General features: G+C 33.6%; 3 protein-coding genes across 8 annotated transcripts in view; 2 read left to right on the top strand and 1 right to left on the bottom strand.

Moving 5' to 3' along the window:
• The window catches only part of LOC134230096 (uncharacterized), a 51,034-nt gene extending 43,758 nt beyond the window's left edge, over positions 1-7,276 (top strand). For 5 of the 6 annotated variants that reach the window (XM_062711879.1, XM_062711884.1, XM_062711881.1 and 2 more), the window contains 10 exons: positions 1,915-2,094; positions 2,341-2,520; positions 2,835-3,014; positions 3,323-3,427; positions 3,586-3,843; positions 3,967-4,095; positions 4,482-4,566; positions 4,719-4,877; positions 5,270-5,326; positions 5,717-7,276. In XM_062711879.1, the coding sequence (XP_062567863.1) occupies positions 1,915-2,094; positions 2,341-2,520; positions 2,835-3,014; positions 3,323-3,427; positions 3,586-3,843; positions 3,967-4,095; positions 4,482-4,566; positions 4,719-4,877; positions 5,270-5,326; positions 5,717-5,862 (1,479 nt within the window). In that variant the 3' untranslated portion in view covers positions 5,863-7,276. The remainder of the gene's footprint in view (positions 1-1,914; positions 2,095-2,340; positions 2,521-2,834; positions 3,015-3,322; positions 3,428-3,585; positions 3,844-3,966; positions 4,096-4,481; positions 4,567-4,718; positions 4,878-5,269; positions 5,327-5,716) is intronic. The other variant, XM_062711883.1, reaches the window with a different exon arrangement.
• A 1,557-nt stretch (positions 7,277-8,833) lies between these two features.
• Positions 8,834-16,004, bottom strand: LOC134230088 (inositol 2-dehydrogenase-like). Its single transcript, XM_062711863.1, has 8 exons — positions 15,944-16,004; positions 14,030-14,189; positions 13,245-13,315; positions 12,600-12,708; positions 11,083-11,210; positions 10,567-10,790; positions 10,027-10,192; positions 8,834-9,119 (listed from the first exon to the last, which is right to left on the bottom strand). Exons 1-8 carry the CDS (start codon positions 15,987-15,989, stop codon positions 9,004-9,006), a joined length of 1,020 nt encoding a protein of 339 aa, XP_062567847.1. The 5' UTR covers positions 15,990-16,004; the 3' UTR covers positions 8,834-9,003.
• Positions 16,005-18,560: 2,556 nt separating this feature from the next.
• On the top strand, positions 18,561-20,935 carry LOC134230100 (uncharacterized). The gene is made up of 4 exons (XM_062711887.1): positions 18,561-18,863; positions 19,697-19,739; positions 20,258-20,326; positions 20,529-20,935. The coding sequence occupies exons 1-4, from the start codon at positions 18,561-18,563 to the stop codon at positions 20,903-20,905; spliced, it is 792 nt and encodes a 263-aa protein (XP_062567871.1). The 3' UTR covers positions 20,906-20,935.
• Positions 20,936-21,758: the final 823 nt, after the last annotated feature.

The raw sequence follows: 21,758 nt of genomic DNA, 5'->3' as shown, positions 1-21,758 counted from the left end.
AATGTAATTCAGTTTTAAAAAAGGTAACCAGGGGGCACCTTGTTCCTGGCAGTAATTGCTGGTGTTACAGTGTCCACTTTACCTGTGCTAGTCCCATCTACCTGTGCAATACACCTGGCTCTTACAACTGTGATACCTGACAGGTAGTTGGGCCGTCTGTCTGTCTGGTCTTCACTATAAATACCAAGTAGCTGTGTATCATTCTCATCAGTTTGTTGAAGTATTCTGAGAAGTGAAGACATAAATTTACCATGGTCCAGTTAAAAGTTCGATTTTTTAAAGTCCAAATTCAGGTAGGGATAGGATCTGATTTGTACAAATGTACTTTTAGAGTAGAAAATGATTCAAACTTCACCTCAAATTCACCTTGGCTTCTGTGTATAGATCAAGTTCAATTTTCACAACCCTTTGCCTAATTTTCTAATTAAAAGAGGAAAATTATCTCTCTAATACATTAACTAAGCTGATTACTATCACCCCATGCTTCCTATATTGCTGGCAGAGAGTTGACTGAGACAAGATAACAAAGTAACTCCTCCATAAACAAATGTTCCTCTCTTACGCTGCCCTACACTTCAAACGATGAGTGTGGCTTGTTTGTTTACCCTGTGTAGATAACCCTCTACATGTAATGTCATATATTGCCGAATGGTATTGACAACTATGTAAACACACATTGTGTTCGCTTCCCCCTTCCTGGGGCCTCTTTTACATTACTAAGCCTGCGACTACACACACATACTGCATCCTGAAAGCTTTCCTCTCGAAGCAGAATGTCATTCATTGTCCCATCATTTCCAAGGATGTCAGCATGAATTAAAAATGTGCTTCCTTGTGGAAGTGTTACTGTGGGGTGTGGTGGTCTTTCTCATTTGGACCTATTTCTCAAAAGTGAGTAGATTTTACAGATGAATTCATCCTCTCAGTCAATCTGAATGTGTGTCATTAGGGAGTGATCAATATTGTTGTCTCTGCATTAGATTGTCTGCATATGAAAGTTGCTTATCCAGCAAAGCAGATTTCAAATTTTTGCTTAATATTTAATTTTACATACTGGTAGCCATAAAACACTTGAGAAGGTTGATTTTCCTTGTGGCTGCATGTACAGGAAAACTTTATGAGAAGTAATTTGTATATTTTATCTATGAAAGGAAAATTATAACCATGGAGAACTTCAACTTTTAAGTAATGAAAAAACCCTGCAGCTATTTAAATATATCTATTTATATACAAAGGTAAATAACAATAGTCATACCATTTACCTGCATAGCATTAATTACATTTTTGTTAAATACCTGGAGGGATGTTAATTGGATAACGAGGTCTGAGTTGATTGCAAAATCAATAATTATTGATGGTTTGCTTCATTTGTATCTATTGAGGAAATCTGTCACAGGGTATTTCCTTTAATCCCCATTCAAAACTTTTTATTTTTTCTTTGACCTGGTCAGTTGAAATTGTGGAGATTTACGGGCATGCCTGCTTTGCAGATAACAAAACGATCCTGTCATAAAACCCTGACCAAACTTTCTGCAAAGGTGTGACTTTCTGAAACAAGTCCGCTCAGGTGGAAATCTGGATTCTAAAAACATTTTACAACCTTAAACCTCTATGTAACCCTAGGTGACTCTGACATGCTTTGTTAATTTTCAGACCTCTTTTGACAATGTAGATTAATGTGCATAATCTTGGTTAATAATCTTTTTTTCCTTCTTTATTCTCATCCAAGCTTTCTTTTTATAATGACAACTTGTAACATTATGCCATTAATGGCGTGGAATTTTTGAAGGTGAAATAGAGGATACAGACTTTTTCTTCAGTATAGTTTTAGTCTCTTAGAAAAAGGTATTAGATCAATTTTGATCAGTAAACTTATCAACATTTTCTGTAAATTCAGTATTTTTATCTTTACAGAGACCAGAACCGGACACTCTAACGTACGCTGAGGCATTATGGGACCATATCACGATGGACCAAGAGGAGCTTGGATTCCGCGCGGGTGATGTGATAGAGGTGGCGGACATGTCTGATAAAGACTGGTGGTGGGGGGCCATTGACGACCGCGAAGGCTGGTTCCCTGCCACTTTTGTCAGGGTAAGAATTATCCTAAATTTTGATATTTCCCAAGAATTTTTCTCAAATAGAATATCAGTCTACATGTAATTAAAAATAGGTCTTTCAATATTTTAATTGCTGAGAAGTCAACAGTTGGTAGCATGAAATATCTGATTTTAATGACATTGAGTGAAATTTAACAAAAAAAAAAATTGTAGTTTTCAATTAAATGTGGCATGTATGTCTCCCAAAAGTATTTCAAATAACCTTGAACTTTGATTGTAGTTACGGGTGAACCAGGAGCCCTCAGATCTCAGTCTCACAACAGAAGACATCCTGGAACATTCCAGTCCAGCCAACAGACGAATAAGTGTGATCAACACGGACCAGGCCAGGGAAAATGTGGTCAACGAAATCATCAGTGCAGAGAGGGAGTATGTCAAGCATCTCAAGGATGTGGTAGAGGTAGGTCTGCTTCATGGAGACTCTTGATTTTAAAATTTGAAAATTAAACCTAACAATTAAGTTGTCATGCTTTCTGAGATTTATAAAATGCCTTGCTGTCAAATAACCTTGAAAATTTTACATTTTGATGTATCAAAGTTAAAAATTAAACCTTCAAAAAGCATATGACCATGAATTCTTGTAAACATATCCTTAGAATTTTTTATGAATGTACTAATGTTCAAGTTACTGAAATTCAACTCTATATGCTTTAATATTTGAAAATGCATATTCCATTGTACACATTTAATGGTTGTTCTAATTCCTTTCACCAGGGTTATATACGACATGCCAGAAAGAGAGAGGACATGTTTTCGGAGGATAGGATATCTGTGATATTTGGCAATATGGAAGATATTTATGAATTTTCTCAAAAGTTTCTAGAGAAAATAGAGACTTCCTTTGTGAAAGACAATCCCCATCTGAGTCAATTAGGGCACTGTTTCTTAGAGTGTGTAAGTAATTAAAACTCTTCATTGCGTTTTATTATATGGATTATTATCAAAGCTCAAGGAGCTTTTCTGAGGATCTTTCTGAAGCATAATATCATCAGTTGTTATAAGTAGTGATTAGATAGGGGCATCCATATGGAAGTTAAAACATTTGCACAATTAACAAAAAATGATTGCATCTTCATTTGCAAAGCGCTCTCCAGGCAAACACAAAAGATTTATTAGGTTGTTGAGGAAATGAAATCTATTTGGTTAAGAATGCAGTAATGATTTTCCAGTTCTTTTGTTATGTAATATTTTATTGATTTCAGAGCAAGGAGTTTGAGATCTACTCTGATTACTGTAATAACCATCCGTCAGCTTCAGGGGAGCTCAAAGATCTATATAGGAACAAAAAATACAGGCATTTCTTCGAGGTATGGAATCCCGTAATTCGATTATCTTACACCCATTATATTTCTGTCAATTTTGTATTGGAAAGGGAAAAAAAATGTAGGCAAAATTGACTTTATAATTCATTTTGGAATGGAAGCCACAATGTTTTTTAAATAATTCTTTTTTTTGTCTATTACAGGCCTGTCGATTATTACAAGAAATGATCGAGATACCCCTCGAAGGATTTTTATTAACCCCCGTGCAAAAGATCTGTAAATATCCCCTCCAACTCAATGAACTCTTAAAATACACCCCGGTGACCCATCCCGACCATGCCCACATCAAGGGGGCGCTAGAGGCCATGAAGAAAATAGCCACCTTGATCAACGAAAGAAAACGCAAGATGGAGAGCATAGAGAAATTGGCGTACTGGCAGACAGCAGTGGAAGATTGGCAGGTCAGTAGGAATATAGATTTTATACGGGCCTCTATGATAAAGCCCCCATTAATCAGCCATGTCTGTGTAGATGGTGTCATGTAGGAATAATATAGTGATTATCATTGATTTTATTTTTCTCAGGGTCCCGACCTTTTGGAGGATAGCTCAGAACTGATATTCGCGGGAGAAATGAACAAAGTCAACTCCGCGGGCTGGTCCCAGGAAAGGAACTTTTTCCTGTTTGATCATCAGTTAGTGTACTGCAAAAAGGTAAACTGTCAATAAAGAAGTACAAGATCAAATGTAGCTTTGTAAATACTTGTGTTTATTCTAGGTGTTGGATGGATTTGGTTTTATGAAGGTTGATTGGAATATTATGAAGTCAGCTAATTCAGCAAATGAAAGCTTAAATGTTGACAACTAAATAAATCTGCATTACTATACAAATTACATATATCATTGTCATTTTCTCAAAACATAAGTATTTTTATTCAAAGTATCAAATTTTAGGTAAAATTAAACAAGTTTTATTAATTTAATAACATATGTACATAGACACGTGCAAAGCTACAACACTTTCTGTATGAAACATTAAGCTGTATAAATAAAAGTTGAAAACCATATATTTAATGGAACATGTTTCTTTTTTTTTTCAGGATTTATTAAAAAAGAATGGTTACAGTTATAAGGGAAGGATAGATCTGGATGACAGTGAAATTATTGATATCGAGGATGGAAAAGGTAATAATGGACATTTAAATCGTTATTTATTCTTTAGCACTCTTTTATGAGCCTGGTTTTGAATTTCCCGGCAAAGGTTTTATTTCGTTCTTAAAAATAAATTTTCTCAATTTTCAAAGAAATTTATATTTTCCCATTTTTCCCTACATCAGATACCCAATATAATGTTACAGTGAAAAATGCTTGGAAAATTCACGAGATTTCCCGAGACAAGTGGTACCTTCTGGTGGCTCGGAGCTCAGCGGAGAAAGAAAAATGGATGAAAGCCTTCACCAGTGAACGGAAAAGAGTTAAAGAGGACCAGGAAAATAGTAAGTTTTTTATTCATGTTTTGTAGATACTGGTATATAAATGTCAAGAGCAGGAAGAGATAAAAAGTCAAGATTTTTTTGTTACTGTGTAGGCTAATTGTCAGAAACTGTTTGTTTTTCGCTGAATTCTTTCCTTATGAAACATTTAACAAAAAATTATGGTGTATATCACCCTTTGAAAGGAAATCCTGCAATAAAAAATTATCTGTTTTTAATCTGGAAAATTTTGTTTAAAAAAATCTTTTCATGAAATGTGAACCATAAATTTTAATTTTAAAATGATGATGCATATTGAATCTATCATGTTTCACAAGAACTGATGTATGAAAAAATTTAAATGTAAAGAATAATAATGAAGGAATTTATATACAAGAATGTAAATCTCTTTTCAGATTTTGTTCCTCTCTACTGGAAGCGGATGGTCCTGAACAAAATCAAGTCCAGTCAAGGTAATGTTCTGAGGCACAAAGGAGGAGAATTATTAAAAAAAAATTATTAAAATTACTGTATACATGGGGAAATTTTCACCCTGTTCTATTTTTGCCCTTTTCTCTCAGGCAAATTTAAAAGAACTATGACTGGGTGAATTTAAATCAGGGCAAAATTGTACGCAAGTACAAAAGGGCGAAATTAGCATGGGGTAAGAATAACTCTGTATACAGTAGTTCCTGACATTTTGTGAGAATTTCTGAGGGAGATCTAATGCTGAAAACAAGAAATCTTAATGTAATATTTAATCACAAAAAAAAAATAGAGAGAAAATTTTAATTTGTATTTAAATGCTTAATTTATTGACAATAACACATTTTAAATTTATGAACATTTTTTTTTAATTTCAGAAAAGCAGCGATCTGGCGGACAGGTGAATTATCAGAAAGACTTTGTAAGAGGGATGCCCTCGCATGCCACTTTACCGCGGTCATACGGAAAAAAGGTTCAGAAAAAGAAGGGCTGGTTTGGATTCGGCAACAAGAAGACTAAGTGATCCTATATTGCTAATTACTGTGTTCATAGCAAACAGTGAAAATCTCCCATAATTCACTGCATATGAGAATTATTCTGTATAAGGATATGTATTCTCATGCCGGTCACCGCAGGGTTAGTGACATCTACGATGTGCGAGAGGAATTCAAGGATTTCACTCAAACACTGCTAAGAGGAACTTGAGCTCTTCGCGTACAGGAAATTAACGGTATATGTCCATGTGGCAGATGGACAGGCCCTGCCCCTCAATGTGATTTGTCACTGCCAAAAATAATGCAAGCCTGTATATTGGGATTGAATGTGTCTATGTGTGATTACAAATATACACATTGTCGTGCGAGTGGAAAATTATGTGATACTGACTTTTTAACATGAAATGTACTAATATTTATTTTCATGTGTAGTTTACCTTCGTGGAAGATGAACTTTTTTTTTTATATCACAAAATATCATGGAGTTAATATTTTTCTCTGCCATTTGATAATTGTGTGCCCTTAGTCTTTCCATATCTTCCATAATAACTTGACTCTAAAACCATTTATAATTTGTATCGTGGATACACATATGTAAAAAATGTAATGGTGCTATAACAAACAAAAACTCTCACCAACAAAGTGCTGGTAGATGGATTAAATCTCTCTTTAAACCAGTTTCTTGTACACATTGCCTTTTTTTATAAATATTTTATGGTCACTTCAACTTTTCGTCACACTTAGAGAAGTTCCATAAAGTACACCCCCACTAGATCTTTCATTATGTCAGCCCACGTTGTTTAATTCTTTCATGTGGCTTCATTCCATCTCCTTTTAGTTTTTTCGAAAATCATTAATCATGTTGTCCTTTGTACAATATTGTGATGACCAAAAGGGATGTACAAATAAGCCTTCATTATTTGCCAACAGGGGGCCAAGTCTTAGATATATGGCTGATACATGTATCTTCTATTTCCCTGTCTAACTGTTGTACAATTATTTTTTAAACCTCTCCAATAATTCATTTTTTGACAGCTTTTAGATTAAAATCATGTAATAATTTCCTCCTCAATTTCTATTTCATACAGAAAACTTTGTCTTATTTTGATGAGTATGCCAATTTTGTAATGTTTACTTGATGTATATTTCATTACTTACAAGAAAAAGAAAGTTACTGTATTTATATTAAGATGCAGTCCCACCAGGTATATTGTACAATTGTTTTTGTCATATGACTCTAGTCAATGCTGTAGATTTCGGTACATTTTGTATATATAATTCTGCAAATTGACGACTAATAGTGCTTTAATTACTGTAGTAGGTTGAATATTTCTGTCTTGTCTACTTAGTTTACAGTGAGACCTTGGTCTAACTATAAATGTACTGTATTTAATGGAAACAGATCTGCTGATAGAGCAGAACAATAAAACAGTAAAACCTGTATTATTTTGCTTTTGCTTGTTTATTAACCAAATATCATTTCTCATCTTAAGGACATACGAAAATATTTTTTAACATCCAAAGGTTCCCTATTATCCCCTCGCACTGGAGTGGGAGGAGATATAGTAATGGGCTTGTGTGGGAGGGGTTGGTTTGTCCTTGTGTGTGAAATGGAAGTGAAGAGTTTGTCCTTGTTTGCATAACAGAAATGATTAAAGTTGCATCAGGATCAATGTGAAATGCTGCCTTGATTTATGGATACATGTATGCTCTTTTGCAAGAGGATGCTCCGCTTTGTGGTGCCCTCGTGAATGTACTCATTACCGGACTTTTTCAGCAATACTAACCTAGAAGCTGCAGATATCCATCAGTTTCATAATTTTCGAAGACTTGGATAATGAGTTTTCTCCCCTTTATCAAAAATGGTCTAGTCCTGAGTCGATTTAAATTTCAAAGCAAAGAGGAAAATTTTCTTTCACATGAAACAGAAAATCTGAAGTAGGAGGAAAATGTCAAAGAAAGATGTTATATTACAGGAAATGTAGCTGATGAAGTGTAAGAATCTTTTTGAACAAAGTGCATTTGTGCTAAATATGTGTTAGAATAACAATTTTTTTCTTGTATAAATCGTTATTAAAACACATAGTATTGTGTTAAAGTCGGCATTTCATTTTGACTTGGTTTCAATATCTAAAGAAAGATGATGGAGTTATCCCTCTTGAAAGAGATGAAATTTTTTTATGTCCATAGAGATATTTTATTCTGTCCTGAGAAATAACATTGATCATATTAAACCATTAATTAGGTATCATGTAGGTAAGCAATTAATCATCATCAAATATTTACATCAAAACTTTCATCATTTAATTAATTATAAAACATATTATGTATAATCAACAATAATCACAGGGGCGGATCCAGCAATTTTTGAAAGGGGGGGTTCCAGGGTTGTGTCCCTCTAATCCCCCCCCCCCCTTACACACTCTTAGGCAAAGATTCACACACACATGTATGGAAAAATATAAGATTGTGGAAAATATCTTTGTTCTACATCCTTTTTTTCTTTGAAAAGGTACCCCCAGTCGGTATAAAAAAAATTAACACATTTAAAAAACTACTGAAGCATTGAAATTGAATGGATTTTCTCAAAGAATTTGAAAATCCTTTTTGGGTTGGGTATAAAACAATGAATTAAATTTTAGTTCCTTCATAAGATTTAGTTAAAAAAAACGGCACCTTCTTGTATATAGCCAACACAGCCAAATTAAGATCGCGGGAATCTAATATCAAATTCAACCTCGCATGTTACATATCATATATAAGATAATGATATATGAAAATAAGTAGAATATTTTCTACCATTCACTCATAAAAAGTAATAGTGAAAGTTAATGGAAAAACTAAATGTGTGAGAATCTATCTATTCAATACATATTTAAGTTAGACGTACAAATACTTATTCTCGGGAAAAGTTTTATCCCCCTTCTTTCTCTCTCTTTCTCCACTTGGCAAAAAAAGAGGGGGTTCCAACCCCCGGAACCCCCCCTCTGGATCCGCCAATGAATCATCATATGGAAAACTCACTAATTCCTGATCTGCAATCTCCACAGAAAAGCAAATCTTTGCTACATGTAAATATACTGATACATTCTACATATGTTTTAAAAAAATTATTTGAAAGACTAAATTAATGTATACAATAACTTTTTAAAGCCTAACTATATCTTCTCTCAGACTTCTGTTTCTATGGTAACTGGTCCTTTAGATGCGATAGATTTTTGACAAGCACGTACAAGTCGCATGGCATTCAGTGTGTCCTCTTTCTTCACCTGTAGTTCTACTTTTCCTGCAAAAAGGAAGAAATTAAGCTATTCTGATCATTCAGTGAGAGCTGTGTTATTGTGAGACCTATTATATCTGATCATTGACAGGAAACTTTATATAAATAGTTTTTACATATATGTGAGAAAATTTGTGCAAAAAGGGTTAAAGAAGATTATATTATGCAAAAAAAAATTTGGCTCAAACATGGAAAGTAAACATTTAATTCATCCTGATTGCAACAGTTTCACAAAAAAGTATACTGCTCAACAAAGTGATTAGTATTACATGTATATTTAAGGAATCACTGTCTAGTTAGTAATTTAGTATGCCAGGGCATCAATGATTGTGGGAAACATGAAAATGTCACCGGGTATGTCCCTGGCAATTAATGTAAGTGATTCCTTATATTTTCATTTCATTGTGAAATAAAATTGTAGATTTAGACTTTAAAAATGTAGATTTAAATTACACGAGGACTCTCATGCCAATTCAATAGTGCTCGCCCACTGACGTCAAACACAAAGGCAGCCGCACGAGATTTACATGCATATTTGGCCTCCTCAGCATCAGACACAGAGGCAGATGCACACGAAATTTATACATGCATATTAGGCCTCCTTAGCTCCTGACCTATTGACCTGCCTAATTTACATTCTGGTAGAATTATCCAGAAATCAACTCCACTAACTTTCAAAGAGTTATCACAGAGAAAAAAAATTAGAAATGGAAATATTCCTTAATCAATCAAATGGTATTTACTCATGAAAATGTCACCTCTATGCAATTATATCACTTTTGTTAAAAGTATAATGGTTATGAATAAATAACTAGAAAAAAGCAGATATCAGCTTAGTATTGAGATCAAAATTACTAGTAAGGTCATGTACTCGTTAATATTTATGGCCCCAGAGCCTGGGATTTATTTTTACCTTGCAATACATCCAGAAAGTGCTCCAGCTCGGCGGCGTAAGCCTGTGGGTACCTGCTCGTGAAGTGATCAGCTATCCTGGGGGCAGACGTCACGCCAGCAAGGTGCTCTGTAATCAGGCCAGTTGTCTGGTTGTCAACACTGATCATACCTTTGTCACAGAGAACCTGAAAAAAATTCAGATTTAAATTTTTTACTGAAAATTAGTGAAATTATGAAATCACTTATTTTCACGTCGATTTGAGTTTCCATTTTTTTTTTTAAATTTGTGGTATGAATTCATGTCCTCCATGCAAATTGAAATTTCAAACATAAATAACAATTCAACACTTCTTTATCCTTGAAATAAATTCTCTATGAACCAATAGATCAATGAATGGCTCAAGTAATCTAAAGTAAATATATCTATAGGTCTTTTTTTACCCTTTATCCGACCTAATTCACCTTTAACCTTGAGATACTGACCTCCAATATCTGGTTGTAAGGTCTTTTACTTTACCCTTTATCTGACCTTATTCACCTTTGACCTTGAGATACTGACCTCTAACCTCTGATCATAACCATAGGGAGCCACTCTTCCATTCTCTACAGAAGACACAACTCCATTCTTAAATTTAATGGTGACCAGCACCTGGTCATAGTCATCACAACCAGCAATACTCGGGTCAAAGGCTGAGGCGCTCACATACACAGATTCTGGTTCTGACCCGGCCAGCCACAAGGACATGTCAAGGTCATGTATTGTGGAGTCATATATAATTCCACCTGCAATGTGTGAAAGCTTGGGATAGAGATAAAAAAATAAAAACAAGCTAAGAATTGGAAAGTGATTTCAATTAACACTGTTAATACATCTGTATTAAATATTACACACCTTTAATTTGTGATTAATGGTATAATGGGATAAAAAAAATTATTTGAATCGTGAAGGATATAGTTGTAAATGCTAAGTAAAATGTAAAATGAATCACCTTAAAGTATGGTGAGTTTTTTTTTTCAACCTTACAAAAATATATAAAAATTAAAATCTGATAAAAATTCCTTATTTTTCACAAACCTGAAGTTTTAATGTATGATATAGGTGGGGGAGCCAGATCTCTGCTTGTCAGCTTAATCAAACGTAGATTGCCCAATTCCTTCTTCATGATCTTCTCTCGAACACCCCGAAAATTTGGTTCAAACCTCCTATGAAAAAAATATGCTTTTTTTTAAATTGAAGTCATAAACAAATTTTGTACAACCCTTGATTTTTAAGTACACTATAAAAAGCTAAATGCCTCTTCAAATGCATTACTAACAATAAAATGGCAAAAGCAAACCCTGAGCACTGTGGTAAAACATGTAAAAGGAGAAATTGGTTTAATTACTTACAAACAGTTTTAAAATATATGAAACTATTATTTTCATTAAATTCATGTCTCAGTTTATTAACATGCAAGTTTTCAACAGAAACAAAGCACAAATAGTTATATTTTTATCAGATTAAAAAATGATAAACACTCATACCCAGAGCAGTAAAAATGAAAATTTTTGACGTTACCCGATGTCAAAAGCATAATACAAGTCCATGTAACTTTTCTCAACATAGTCACCATTTAACTCAATACATTTCTTATGTCACTTTAACCAGTCATAAAAATGTGTTCAAAATGTTCAGGTTTCAGAGTAAAATAATATTTAACAAATTTTCATATATATTTCTCCAACCTGTAAAAAATGATTTTATTTATGGAAATACGGTCATGTTACAAAAGTCATTTTTTACACCACTGCAATCTCAGAATGATGGTTTTCCTTCATGCATGTCATCCTGAAAACTGTTCCTTCTGTCCCAAAATATAATATGCCACTTAAATACTAATGTACGGCTTCTTTTACTATGTTTTCCCGATTGTTTACAAAATGTATTGGGCTCTGTAGGTGTTTATCCGATGTCTATGCAGAATTTTATCACTGCTCACTGCTCCACTTATTCCGAAAACGTCACTTTTTTGAACAATTCCGATCCGTCTTAATAATTTAAGTTCTAACTATGATTGCTCAGCCATTTTACAACTTTGAACGTTTAAATTTTTGCATGTTTGACAAATAGTTCTGTCAACCTCATAATGTAAAATCATCCTTGAGCCTTCGGCTCAGGTTTTATCAAATACAAATGAAATTTATAAAGTAAAACATGCTTATAACAAAGTGCAAGGGATGGGCGATTTTGCTTCATTTATATAAATGTAATTCACTAATTCCATATAGCTTAACTTCGTTTAAAACCCATGGGGAATGAAAACTACTGTGCTATAAATATAAATTCAGTATATCAAAGTGCAAGGGATGGGCAATTTTGCTTCATTATAAATGTAATTTACTATATCCATATAGCTTAACAAAACATAAAAACATAAAAAAAAGTGTACAATTATTGTTTTATAAATGTATGAATCTATCTTGCTGTACATTCCTCAAAATGTTTGTGCATATCATTTATTGCTGTAAGTGTTTTGAATAGTTATAAGGTAAAGTCTACATAAAATTATTCATTCATGTGTATATAAATACATGTATCAATTAGAAATATACCTATGCATGGCATTGAACAATGGTTTCTTTTGTTTCTCCGCTAAATCATAGCAGGCTGCTGTAGAATCTATAGCATCTGTAATAGGCTTCTCACAAAACACAGCTTTCCCTGTAAAGTAATATATTACATGTAATGTTAACCCAGACATCTTTTATTTTGAGAATCTTCAGTTTCACTTTGCGCCTACTAATTTTTCATGACCGAAGCAGTGACTCTACCTTTGAAAAGATAGGTAAATAACTGGCTCATGATGAGAAATATTCAAGAGTTAAAAAAGGTTGAAATATTTTAAATTCATTAGTTCTTTACATTTTTTGAATTTAATAATTTATTATATTATACTTTCATGTAAATTACTTGAATCTGATTCATCGAGAAACATTTGTTAAAAAACACTATTACCCGCTAATTTGAAAGCCCTCAAGCGTAGCAACAGTCATTGCTTGACAAGTGTGATAGGAAAAATAGCGACTGTGCAGAATTTATGCATGCACTGTTATATGTATTTGTATAAAACATGATAATATAATAAATATTGCATGTAGTTAAAGAATTTTAGGACAAAATATTTTTAATTCATCAGTTCTTTACATTTTTAATTAAAATTTGTTTATAAATCATTTTTTAATAATATTGTCACTGACCTGCCAGTAGGGAGTCCCTGATTAATGGCTCATGTGTAGAGGTGGGAGAACAAATCAGAACGGCATTCACTCTGTGGAGAAATAAATTACATTTACCAGGAGTATTATCTAGATTCTTGTACATGTACAGGCATTACATATAAAACATGTTTGTGAAACAAACACTTATGCCTCCTCCCCTTTGACATGCATGCAAACAAAATGAATGGAAACTGCATAATTGGAATTTTTATCAGTTCAAGGGGAATAACTCTGTAAAAAATAGCTCAATCAAACCCAAAAAGAACTTAAAATAGATATTTTTATGATATATTTGTATACCAAACTTCATTACAGTATGTGCAACCTAGATCTGCAAAGAAAATGAATGGAAACTTGGTGGACCAACAGACAGACCGACTGTCAGACAGCAGCACAGCAATATATACCCTCCCTTCTTCAAAATGGGGCATAAAAATTACATAAAACTCTAAATTTAATAGAAGAGAATCAAACACTAGCTGTCACTTTGCATAACATTTTCTGATTGAGTGATCTTTGAAATTATATTTTATATGAGAAATTTCCATGTGATCAAAGCAGACAACTCTTCCTAAACAACCAAAGCATACATATGTTTACAAAGTAAACAGTTCAGAATCATGTTATTTCTGTCCTTTCTATTTCCATATATAGTACTGTAAAAATATAGATTGAAGACAAAAATCTGTGGCTTGTAATGATAATACATTAGAAATATCTTTTTCTCCACCCTCTCAATCCTTATATTAATAACCATTACATACTCTGGATCATTGTAAAGTCCTTCCAAGCTGTCAGGAGTGGTACATCGGGCTGCTAGGTTGTAATCCTGAACAAACTTCTTAGCTTCCTCTATTTTGTTCCTGACTACCCACTTCACTGTAGCCCTCGGTGATGTCAGAATATTCTTCATATGGGCCAAACCTAAAGTATGAGTTAATGTACATTATCCAGTGAAGAATCCATAAAATAATAATTACAGTATTGTATTTTTTGTGATTACTTGAGAGATGAAACTTTTTTTTTGCAATTTGATAACTATACAGTTAAACTTCAGTGTCCCAGATACTGTGGATATGTCAAAGTAATTCCTAACCACTTACAGTTATGTACTTTCAGTAAGGCATGGCATTCTCCTGAACTAATTAGCTACAAAAACTTATTCAAGCTTTCCTGTTTTGTTGAAATATACGACATTGGATAAAACTTTAGGCAAACCAATTAGTGTATCTTCGCAAATAAATGCAAAGAGGTGGCGCAAATAAATTTTAGCGCTTGCACTTGTCAAAAACATATTGTAAAGTTTTTTTTTATCCTGATGTTACTTTTTGTTAGTAACCAAGACACAATGAGAATCCATTCACCATTTGACAGGCAGTACCATAATCACATGGACGTGGCACAACAACAATTATAGTTAAATTCAATTATAATTTGGAAATGGTTCTAACCTACAATGTACAGTGTAAGAATCCAACGACCTCTCAAAAATTAAGTAATCGCGCGCTACATGTAAAACCTGGTTACACACAAAAAACAATATTTAGAACTCAATGGTACACAATTTAATTTAAAGTTTTTCAAGGATTTGATGTATCTAAGGTAAATATTTCTTAATAAATAAAGTGGTTGGGACTTCCAAATCACTTCAACATTACATGCTATTTAATTCAGATAATTGATGTCAAAGATATCAAAGTTTAACTGTATTTTACTCTGAATATCTCACATCTTCAGATGTCTCTTGGGATTTCTCAGTCCCATCATGTTCAAGATAATGAGGATTGGCTGTATAACATACATTCTAGAATAATTTCTAATGAACATTAATAATTTAAAGACAATTTTATTTGAGTCAATTACAGGTAATTGTGGTCCTCTTGAATTTTTTTTATCACTTTGACTACATCATTGCAAACAACAGCTGAAATGCAGAATCCTCTCCATTTGTAGGACTAAGCTTTATGCAGACTACAGACCATGGCTTGAGATGATGAACCACCTCGTACAAAATAGATTAAAAAAAAAAATTGGAAGATACCTGCATTAGACCAAAAAATTGTTTGAACTTTAAAACCACAGGAGTTTGCGTACCTATCAATTCTACCGAAATTTTCAGTAAATAAAAAATACATAATACCTATAATTATTATAGGTATTACCTTTTGTTTTTTTATTTACTGAAAATTTCGGTAAAATTGATAGGTTCGCAAACTCCTGTGTTTAAACCAACCTAGTACAAAATACATGCGTGTAAAAAAGGTCAAACAAACATTTATTGATAGCTTTCTCCAGCGAAACGTGTTTTAGGGACTTTGACCTAACAGCCTCAGAAAACAGTTTGGTTCTTGGTCCAGCAAAACATGGGTAGCCCTCTACATGTGACTCAGTCAGTATTAATGCATGTTCTCATGTCATTGAAATACATGTGTACAGTGGATTACTTATCTAGCTTTAACCTCCCCCCCTTTTATTTATTTGTTTATTCATTTGAATTTTATTTCTTATTCATTTTTTAGGTGATTTGACAGAATTTTTAAATCTTACTTTGTCTTATTCAACTGGTGATTCAGTATTTTGAGTAAATAACTCTAAATAATGTTCATGTACCATTGATTAAAAGTATAACATAAACTATTAAAAATATTTTTTATACAGTATGATAAAAAGGATTATACCCATATTCCCAAAACCAAACAATGCAAAATTTACTTTGGACACCATTTTTGTTGAGGATCTTTTCTTCAATTCTTTGTCACTGAAAATAAAAGATTGATTTCAGGCAATGCCAATTTACCATAGAATGTAAGTACATGTACTTCAAAATTAGTGACATCTACACTATTTGCATAAAGCTCAAAATTTTGTGTCAATATGCTATTAAAATTTACAGACAAAGTGGTCTATATTTAAATGCAGTTGAAATGGGTACACAATATATTTAACATAAATTACCTAATCTTGGTCAATGACTTACATCGTCACCGGTTATCAGTTCCTCTGAGGACAGGTGCCCTCTTTTTCTTATGGAGCGTGGGGAATGTCATCATTCTAGTGTCTCAAAATCGAACCACAGAGTCGGCAGTTGCAGTTTGTACACGCTTTATCAGCGAGCTTCGCAAGCTGTAATGCCTCTGAAGACACCCCTGTCACCTGCTCACTACGCTCGCAAAGTTCACTTATTACTGTTTACACAGACTGCCGACAGCCGTGGTCAAAAATTAAATAGCAAGTACATGTACTTAAAAAACCACTGCAATGTGTTATCTCCATGGTTACCATAATAAAGTAATAAATTCTTTTAAAATTTCTCTATACCACCTGTCTCCATGGTTACCACTTAGCCCCCCCCCCAATCTTTTTTTTTTTTTTTTACGCAAATATATACATAAAATATCAAAATCATTCAAAATTGGATTTTACCTTTTTTTGTTTTTAACCCCCCCCCACTATAACACACACACACACACTTTCAATTATAGCCCCCCTTTCAATTTGCTTACGCCCATCTACTTTAAACCTCCTGTAATGTTGTCTCCATGGTTACCATAGCAAAATTATCATTTCTTAAGTTTCCCTTTGTCCTGGACTCCATGGTAACTGTAATATATTGCAATGATTTCTTAATTTCTCTATGCCCTCTGTACCTATGATTACCATGACATATATCGCATTAATTTGTATTAACATGTATCTCTATGTCCTCCATTTCCATGGAAACCATCATACAAAGCAATATTTTTTAAATTTCCCTATGCCCTATTTCATTATATTACCATAATATTTTCCTTATGCCCCTATCTCCATGGTTACCAATAATAAAGCACTAATTTAAAAAACTTCTGACTGTGCAACATGATCTTTAAAATGCACCGGGTTATATTGGCAGTTTCCATGCACTATCCATGAGTTGGAAGTATTTTGCTCTGTTGAATTACCATGGCAACTAAATTATTATTGAAATTGCTATTACCTGTTTTGTTGTTGTTGTTTCTCTACCATTGTTTTTTTTTTTAATTTAACTAGCAAATATGTTTTAATTATAATTACCATCAAAGTTTCCTTTAAAAAAATTGCTTAAGCATAATTGCAAAATAGACAAAGTGAGATTACTGTATGTGTTTACCTAAAATATCATAGGGAGAAGACATGTCTCTACTGAAGTAAAGTTTAGTCAACTGAAATATATCTTCTTGTTCCTTGTAATGTTTAAAATTGTTTGTAATTATTTTTGTTACCATCTGTTTTAATACGATAATCATTCTAGATATATAATTAAAAGTTAAAGAAATTTGAATTTGAAATGTTGACTTTAAATGAGACTGTTTATAACTTTATATCCTTGTTTCATTAACTTGTTTGTCATTAGCTTGCTTCAGTTTAGAAATCGTTCGTACGATGCTCTTCCATATAGAATCAACTGAAAAACTTAAACTCTGTATGCAGGTGATATGGGTATATTGCTACACAAATAAAGAAAGGTTTTGACTGGTGCAAAGAGGACCATGGGTGTAGATCGCAATTAACTTTTTTGAAATAAATAAATGTTATAAATTTTTTTTAATATACTAGTATTTAACTTGAGAACTAATTTTTTGGTGTGACAATCCATTATGACGTCATAATCAATTTCAACTTTCTTTTTCATTTAAACTTTACGGCTTTAGCAGAATTATGTATGTAAATGTGAGGTTTTTCAAATGTCATTCAATTTAAAATCATATGAAAAGTAAACCGGATACGCTATATTAAATTTGATATTGATTTGGAAAGAAGAGGCCAATGAACATAAAAATTACCATTTTCTGAGAGACTGTAGTTTTCAATCTGGATACATTTCCTTTCCGAATACTTTCAAAAAAACTCCCATATTCATGTCTGGTTTTCTTTGTTTTCATTGAAAATGACAGTTAAAAAAATTTTTCATCTTGTTTACCTGCAAAATCAACTGAAACACATTATTTGACAGGCTGATAAGTTGTAAAGCAATAATAAAGGAATTTATTTCCCAAATTTAATAAATCTGTAGGCACCTTTCATTTACTAGATCTTGACCTTAAATAAATAGTTTATCATTGAACCAGGAACTGGAGACGACCCGTAATCGGAAAATTCACTTTATTTAATACCCGTATAACTAGCGTTCCATATAAGTCGGACGGACCTGGGTTACAATGTACAGCCAAGCAGTATCGGAGGAGGGTAATGCACAAAATAGGTGTGGTTGCTTTTCATGGTCAAACCCAGATTCTACTAACGGCGAGGCTATAGAGGAATCCTTTTTCTCAGAATCAAATGGGAAGCCATCCAAGCGAATATAAAAACAGGATTCTGCTAATTTTTTTCTTGGTCAATGTATTGCTGTTAGGGTTGATTTTATGTTGCGTCATCCTTCAGATCGTTAGGGACAGCTGTGAGGGGAAGGATGACCCCCGGGAAAATGTACCTGTTGCCACACCAGCTCTAGAGGACGTGATTTATTCGTGCTCATCATGCGTGTCTATGATAAAAGTCGAGGATGCAGACGTTTTGCAATTGAACACGGGGAATTCCTCTTACATATGTTGTAAAGCAATCAGAAAGGACATCAAATTAGAGGTTTGTTTTATTTGTTCAATAACCTGTCCTTAAAAATGGAAAGTTTCGAAGAGCTTTTCAATTTTTTTCAACGTAACGTTATCATTCCAAGTGAAGAGTTTCTGGTCAATTCCACTCCACATACGTGTTATGGAGCGGAGTGGATTTGACTACAGAATGTTCCTTCTAACGGATCAATACATACACACAGCGGTGTGGTGGTCAACAGGGGGTGCTTACTCATCCTGTGCATATGAACCCTCCTCTTGAGTTTCCTAAGGTCCATGTTTCAGCCATATTCACAGATTTTTAACAGTCAACTCATAGGCGTCGAAAGCAAATTGAAAGGGGGGACTAAACCAACAAGAAAGGGTAAATCCCAATTTTCAATGCCTATATTATGTATATCTTTGCTGCAAAAAAAGTGGGGGGGGGTCAATGTTTAAGCCATATTCACAGATTTGTAATGTTAACATTTTTATGAGAACGATCAATGTCATTTTCAACATTTTTCAGCAGAAACTCTTAACTTGGAAACTAATGGAAAGACGGCATTATATTTTCTAACACGGATCTGCTATAAAATTGTTTATTGCTCAATTCTGAGAAAATATGCGATGTATAAAATTCTTTCAAATGAATTTAACACTTATAAAAATCCTTTTAAAACTTTATCACCCAAACTTTCAATATAGAAAAAAACATGCAGTGTAAAACGATGTAATTTACGAAATTCTTTATCAATTTTTAAAAAATAATCATTAAAGTCAATCTTTAATTATTATTGTATCCTCGGAGCTTTCTAATTTCAATGAAGTTTATGGAATTCAGCATAAATTTATTTTTCCCCTCAGGTAGCAAATACAGGTCAACTTTTGGAGGAGTGCCGCACCAAAGGTAATTTCTAAATAAATAGTGTACATTTAATACTTTTGGGAGAAATTTATTAAGTTCAGAAACATAAGTGGCCTTTGATTTTGAGGTCGGGGGGTTCAAGGTCAGTGTCAGATAGGATTAAACAATGTGTGTCTTTGGGTCAATTTCTGCTTCAGTGACACTCAGTTGCTAGGTAGTGAAGGAAATTAACGATTTTATAGTCCAAAGGTCAAGGTTAAAAGTAACTATCAATGATTTTTTTTTTTTTTTTGCTATGAAAACAAGTTACATGTGTGCATATCAGCTTATGAGGCTTTTCTTTGTCATACGTGCTTCCGTGGTTTCAAGGTTAAGAGGGCAGAGAACCTTGATTTTCAGGGTGAAAAGGTCAAGGTTAATCACAATTATGGCTATCCCGTTCTGTAATCTATGTGGTAAGAAAAAGAGTCAAACGCAGAAACCAGCTGTGTTTTTTTTTTTTGACAGTAATAACCAAAAACTGTTTTTATAATAGTTTAATTTTTCAATTGGAATTTCAGCTGGTGATAACACTTCTATTGGGGCACTTCTGTATATCAACCTAGATGAATGCAGCAAAGATGAGCCAGGTTTGATTATTCAAGTTTCACTATATAAGTAAGGGTGTAAATACGTGTGTGGAGAGGGGTAAATTTATTTTGTGAGGCGATAAGTCATAGATATGAGCGGATACGTTTATCATTTTTACTGGAATGAGCTTGCTCGAATTAATCGTAGGGTCAGGGGGATAAACCAGAGCTGAAATAATTTCATAAAAATTTTATAGTTTAGGATTGCACTGGTCCCACGGAACAGGATCCTCTTATATAAAGGGTGGCATAATATATGAGGACATGGTCAAATATGGCCGACTTATTGTCCCGAGTGATGGAATTTACGTAGTCTACAGTTATATACAGTTTGACTCTTACACAGGGGAGAGCACCCTGGACAGGACAAAGCCAGCCATGCTTACGCTGTATAAAAATGGAGGTGAACTGGTGCATATGAACAAGTTCATGCTGCGGAAACATAGCTATACCACAAGTCAAGTAGGGCCAATTTTTGTGCCCTTAAAGGCGGGCGATAAAATTCATGCTGCAGTTAGCAATTTAAAGATAATCTATAACGATCCACAGTCAAGTGTTTTTGGTATTAATAAATTATGAGTTCTCGTCTTGTTAAAATAAAAGTCCAGTACAAGAAGTGACTTTCTCTCAAAAAGATGAAACCCAGTGAAATAAAAAAGTAGACTTCATATGATGTCCAGTTTCCTAAAGTTGGTTCTTTCTGTTAACCCAGTTTCTTTCAAAATTATTAATGTCTCACTTGTCCAAACTAATTTTGTCGTAGCTTAACCATAAGCTTATAAAAGTAATATAAGATACGTAGTGTGGCAAAATTTTGAATTACCCAGTTTTCACTGCATAAAAATTGCACATGTACAGTGTATTTTACATTTTTTTAAAACTTTTTTTTTAATTTTCCCTCGCATGTTTCTTTTATAGAATTATATTCCTAGGATTTCACGTGAGCTAGTTACTTCAGAGAATTCGTGTCCCCGTTTAAGGAAAAAAGAAGAGCATGTGCGAATCTAGAGGGGGGGGGGGGTCAGGGCCATATATGAAGTCCATCCGTCCGTCTGTCTGTCTATCCATGCAGCTGTCACACTTTCGTTTCCGCGCGAGATCTCGAGATGTCTTTGAGCTTTTACATATCAACTCCTTGTAGCATATGGAAGACCCATATTGATTTCGAGGTCAAGGTCGTAAATATATAATTTCAGTCTGTTTAATGCATTCGTTTCCACGCGATATGTCGAGAAGTCTTTAAGCTTTTGCAATAATTTTTTTTATCACAGTTCCCTATGGCCTATATAAAAAGACCTTATTTTTGTTTGGAGGTCAAAAGGTCAAAGTTCAAGTTAATAAAATTCATACATTCTATTTGTGTGTAAAAATTTCATTTCGGAGGGTATCTCGAGAGCCTGTTGAGCGTTTGTAATGAAATTGTATAATGTAA

Source organism: Saccostrea cucullata, unplaced genomic scaffold (assembly GCF_032062105.1).
Source record: "Saccostrea cucullata isolate Sc308-1 unplaced genomic scaffold, CSIRO_AGI_Scuc_v1 ctg240, whole genome shotgun sequence".
Taxonomy (NCBI): Eukaryota; Metazoa; Mollusca; class Bivalvia; order Ostreida; family Ostreidae; genus Saccostrea; species Saccostrea cuccullata.
Note: the sequence above shows the minus strand (reverse complement) of the source record. Positions and strands in the feature narration are given on the sequence as shown.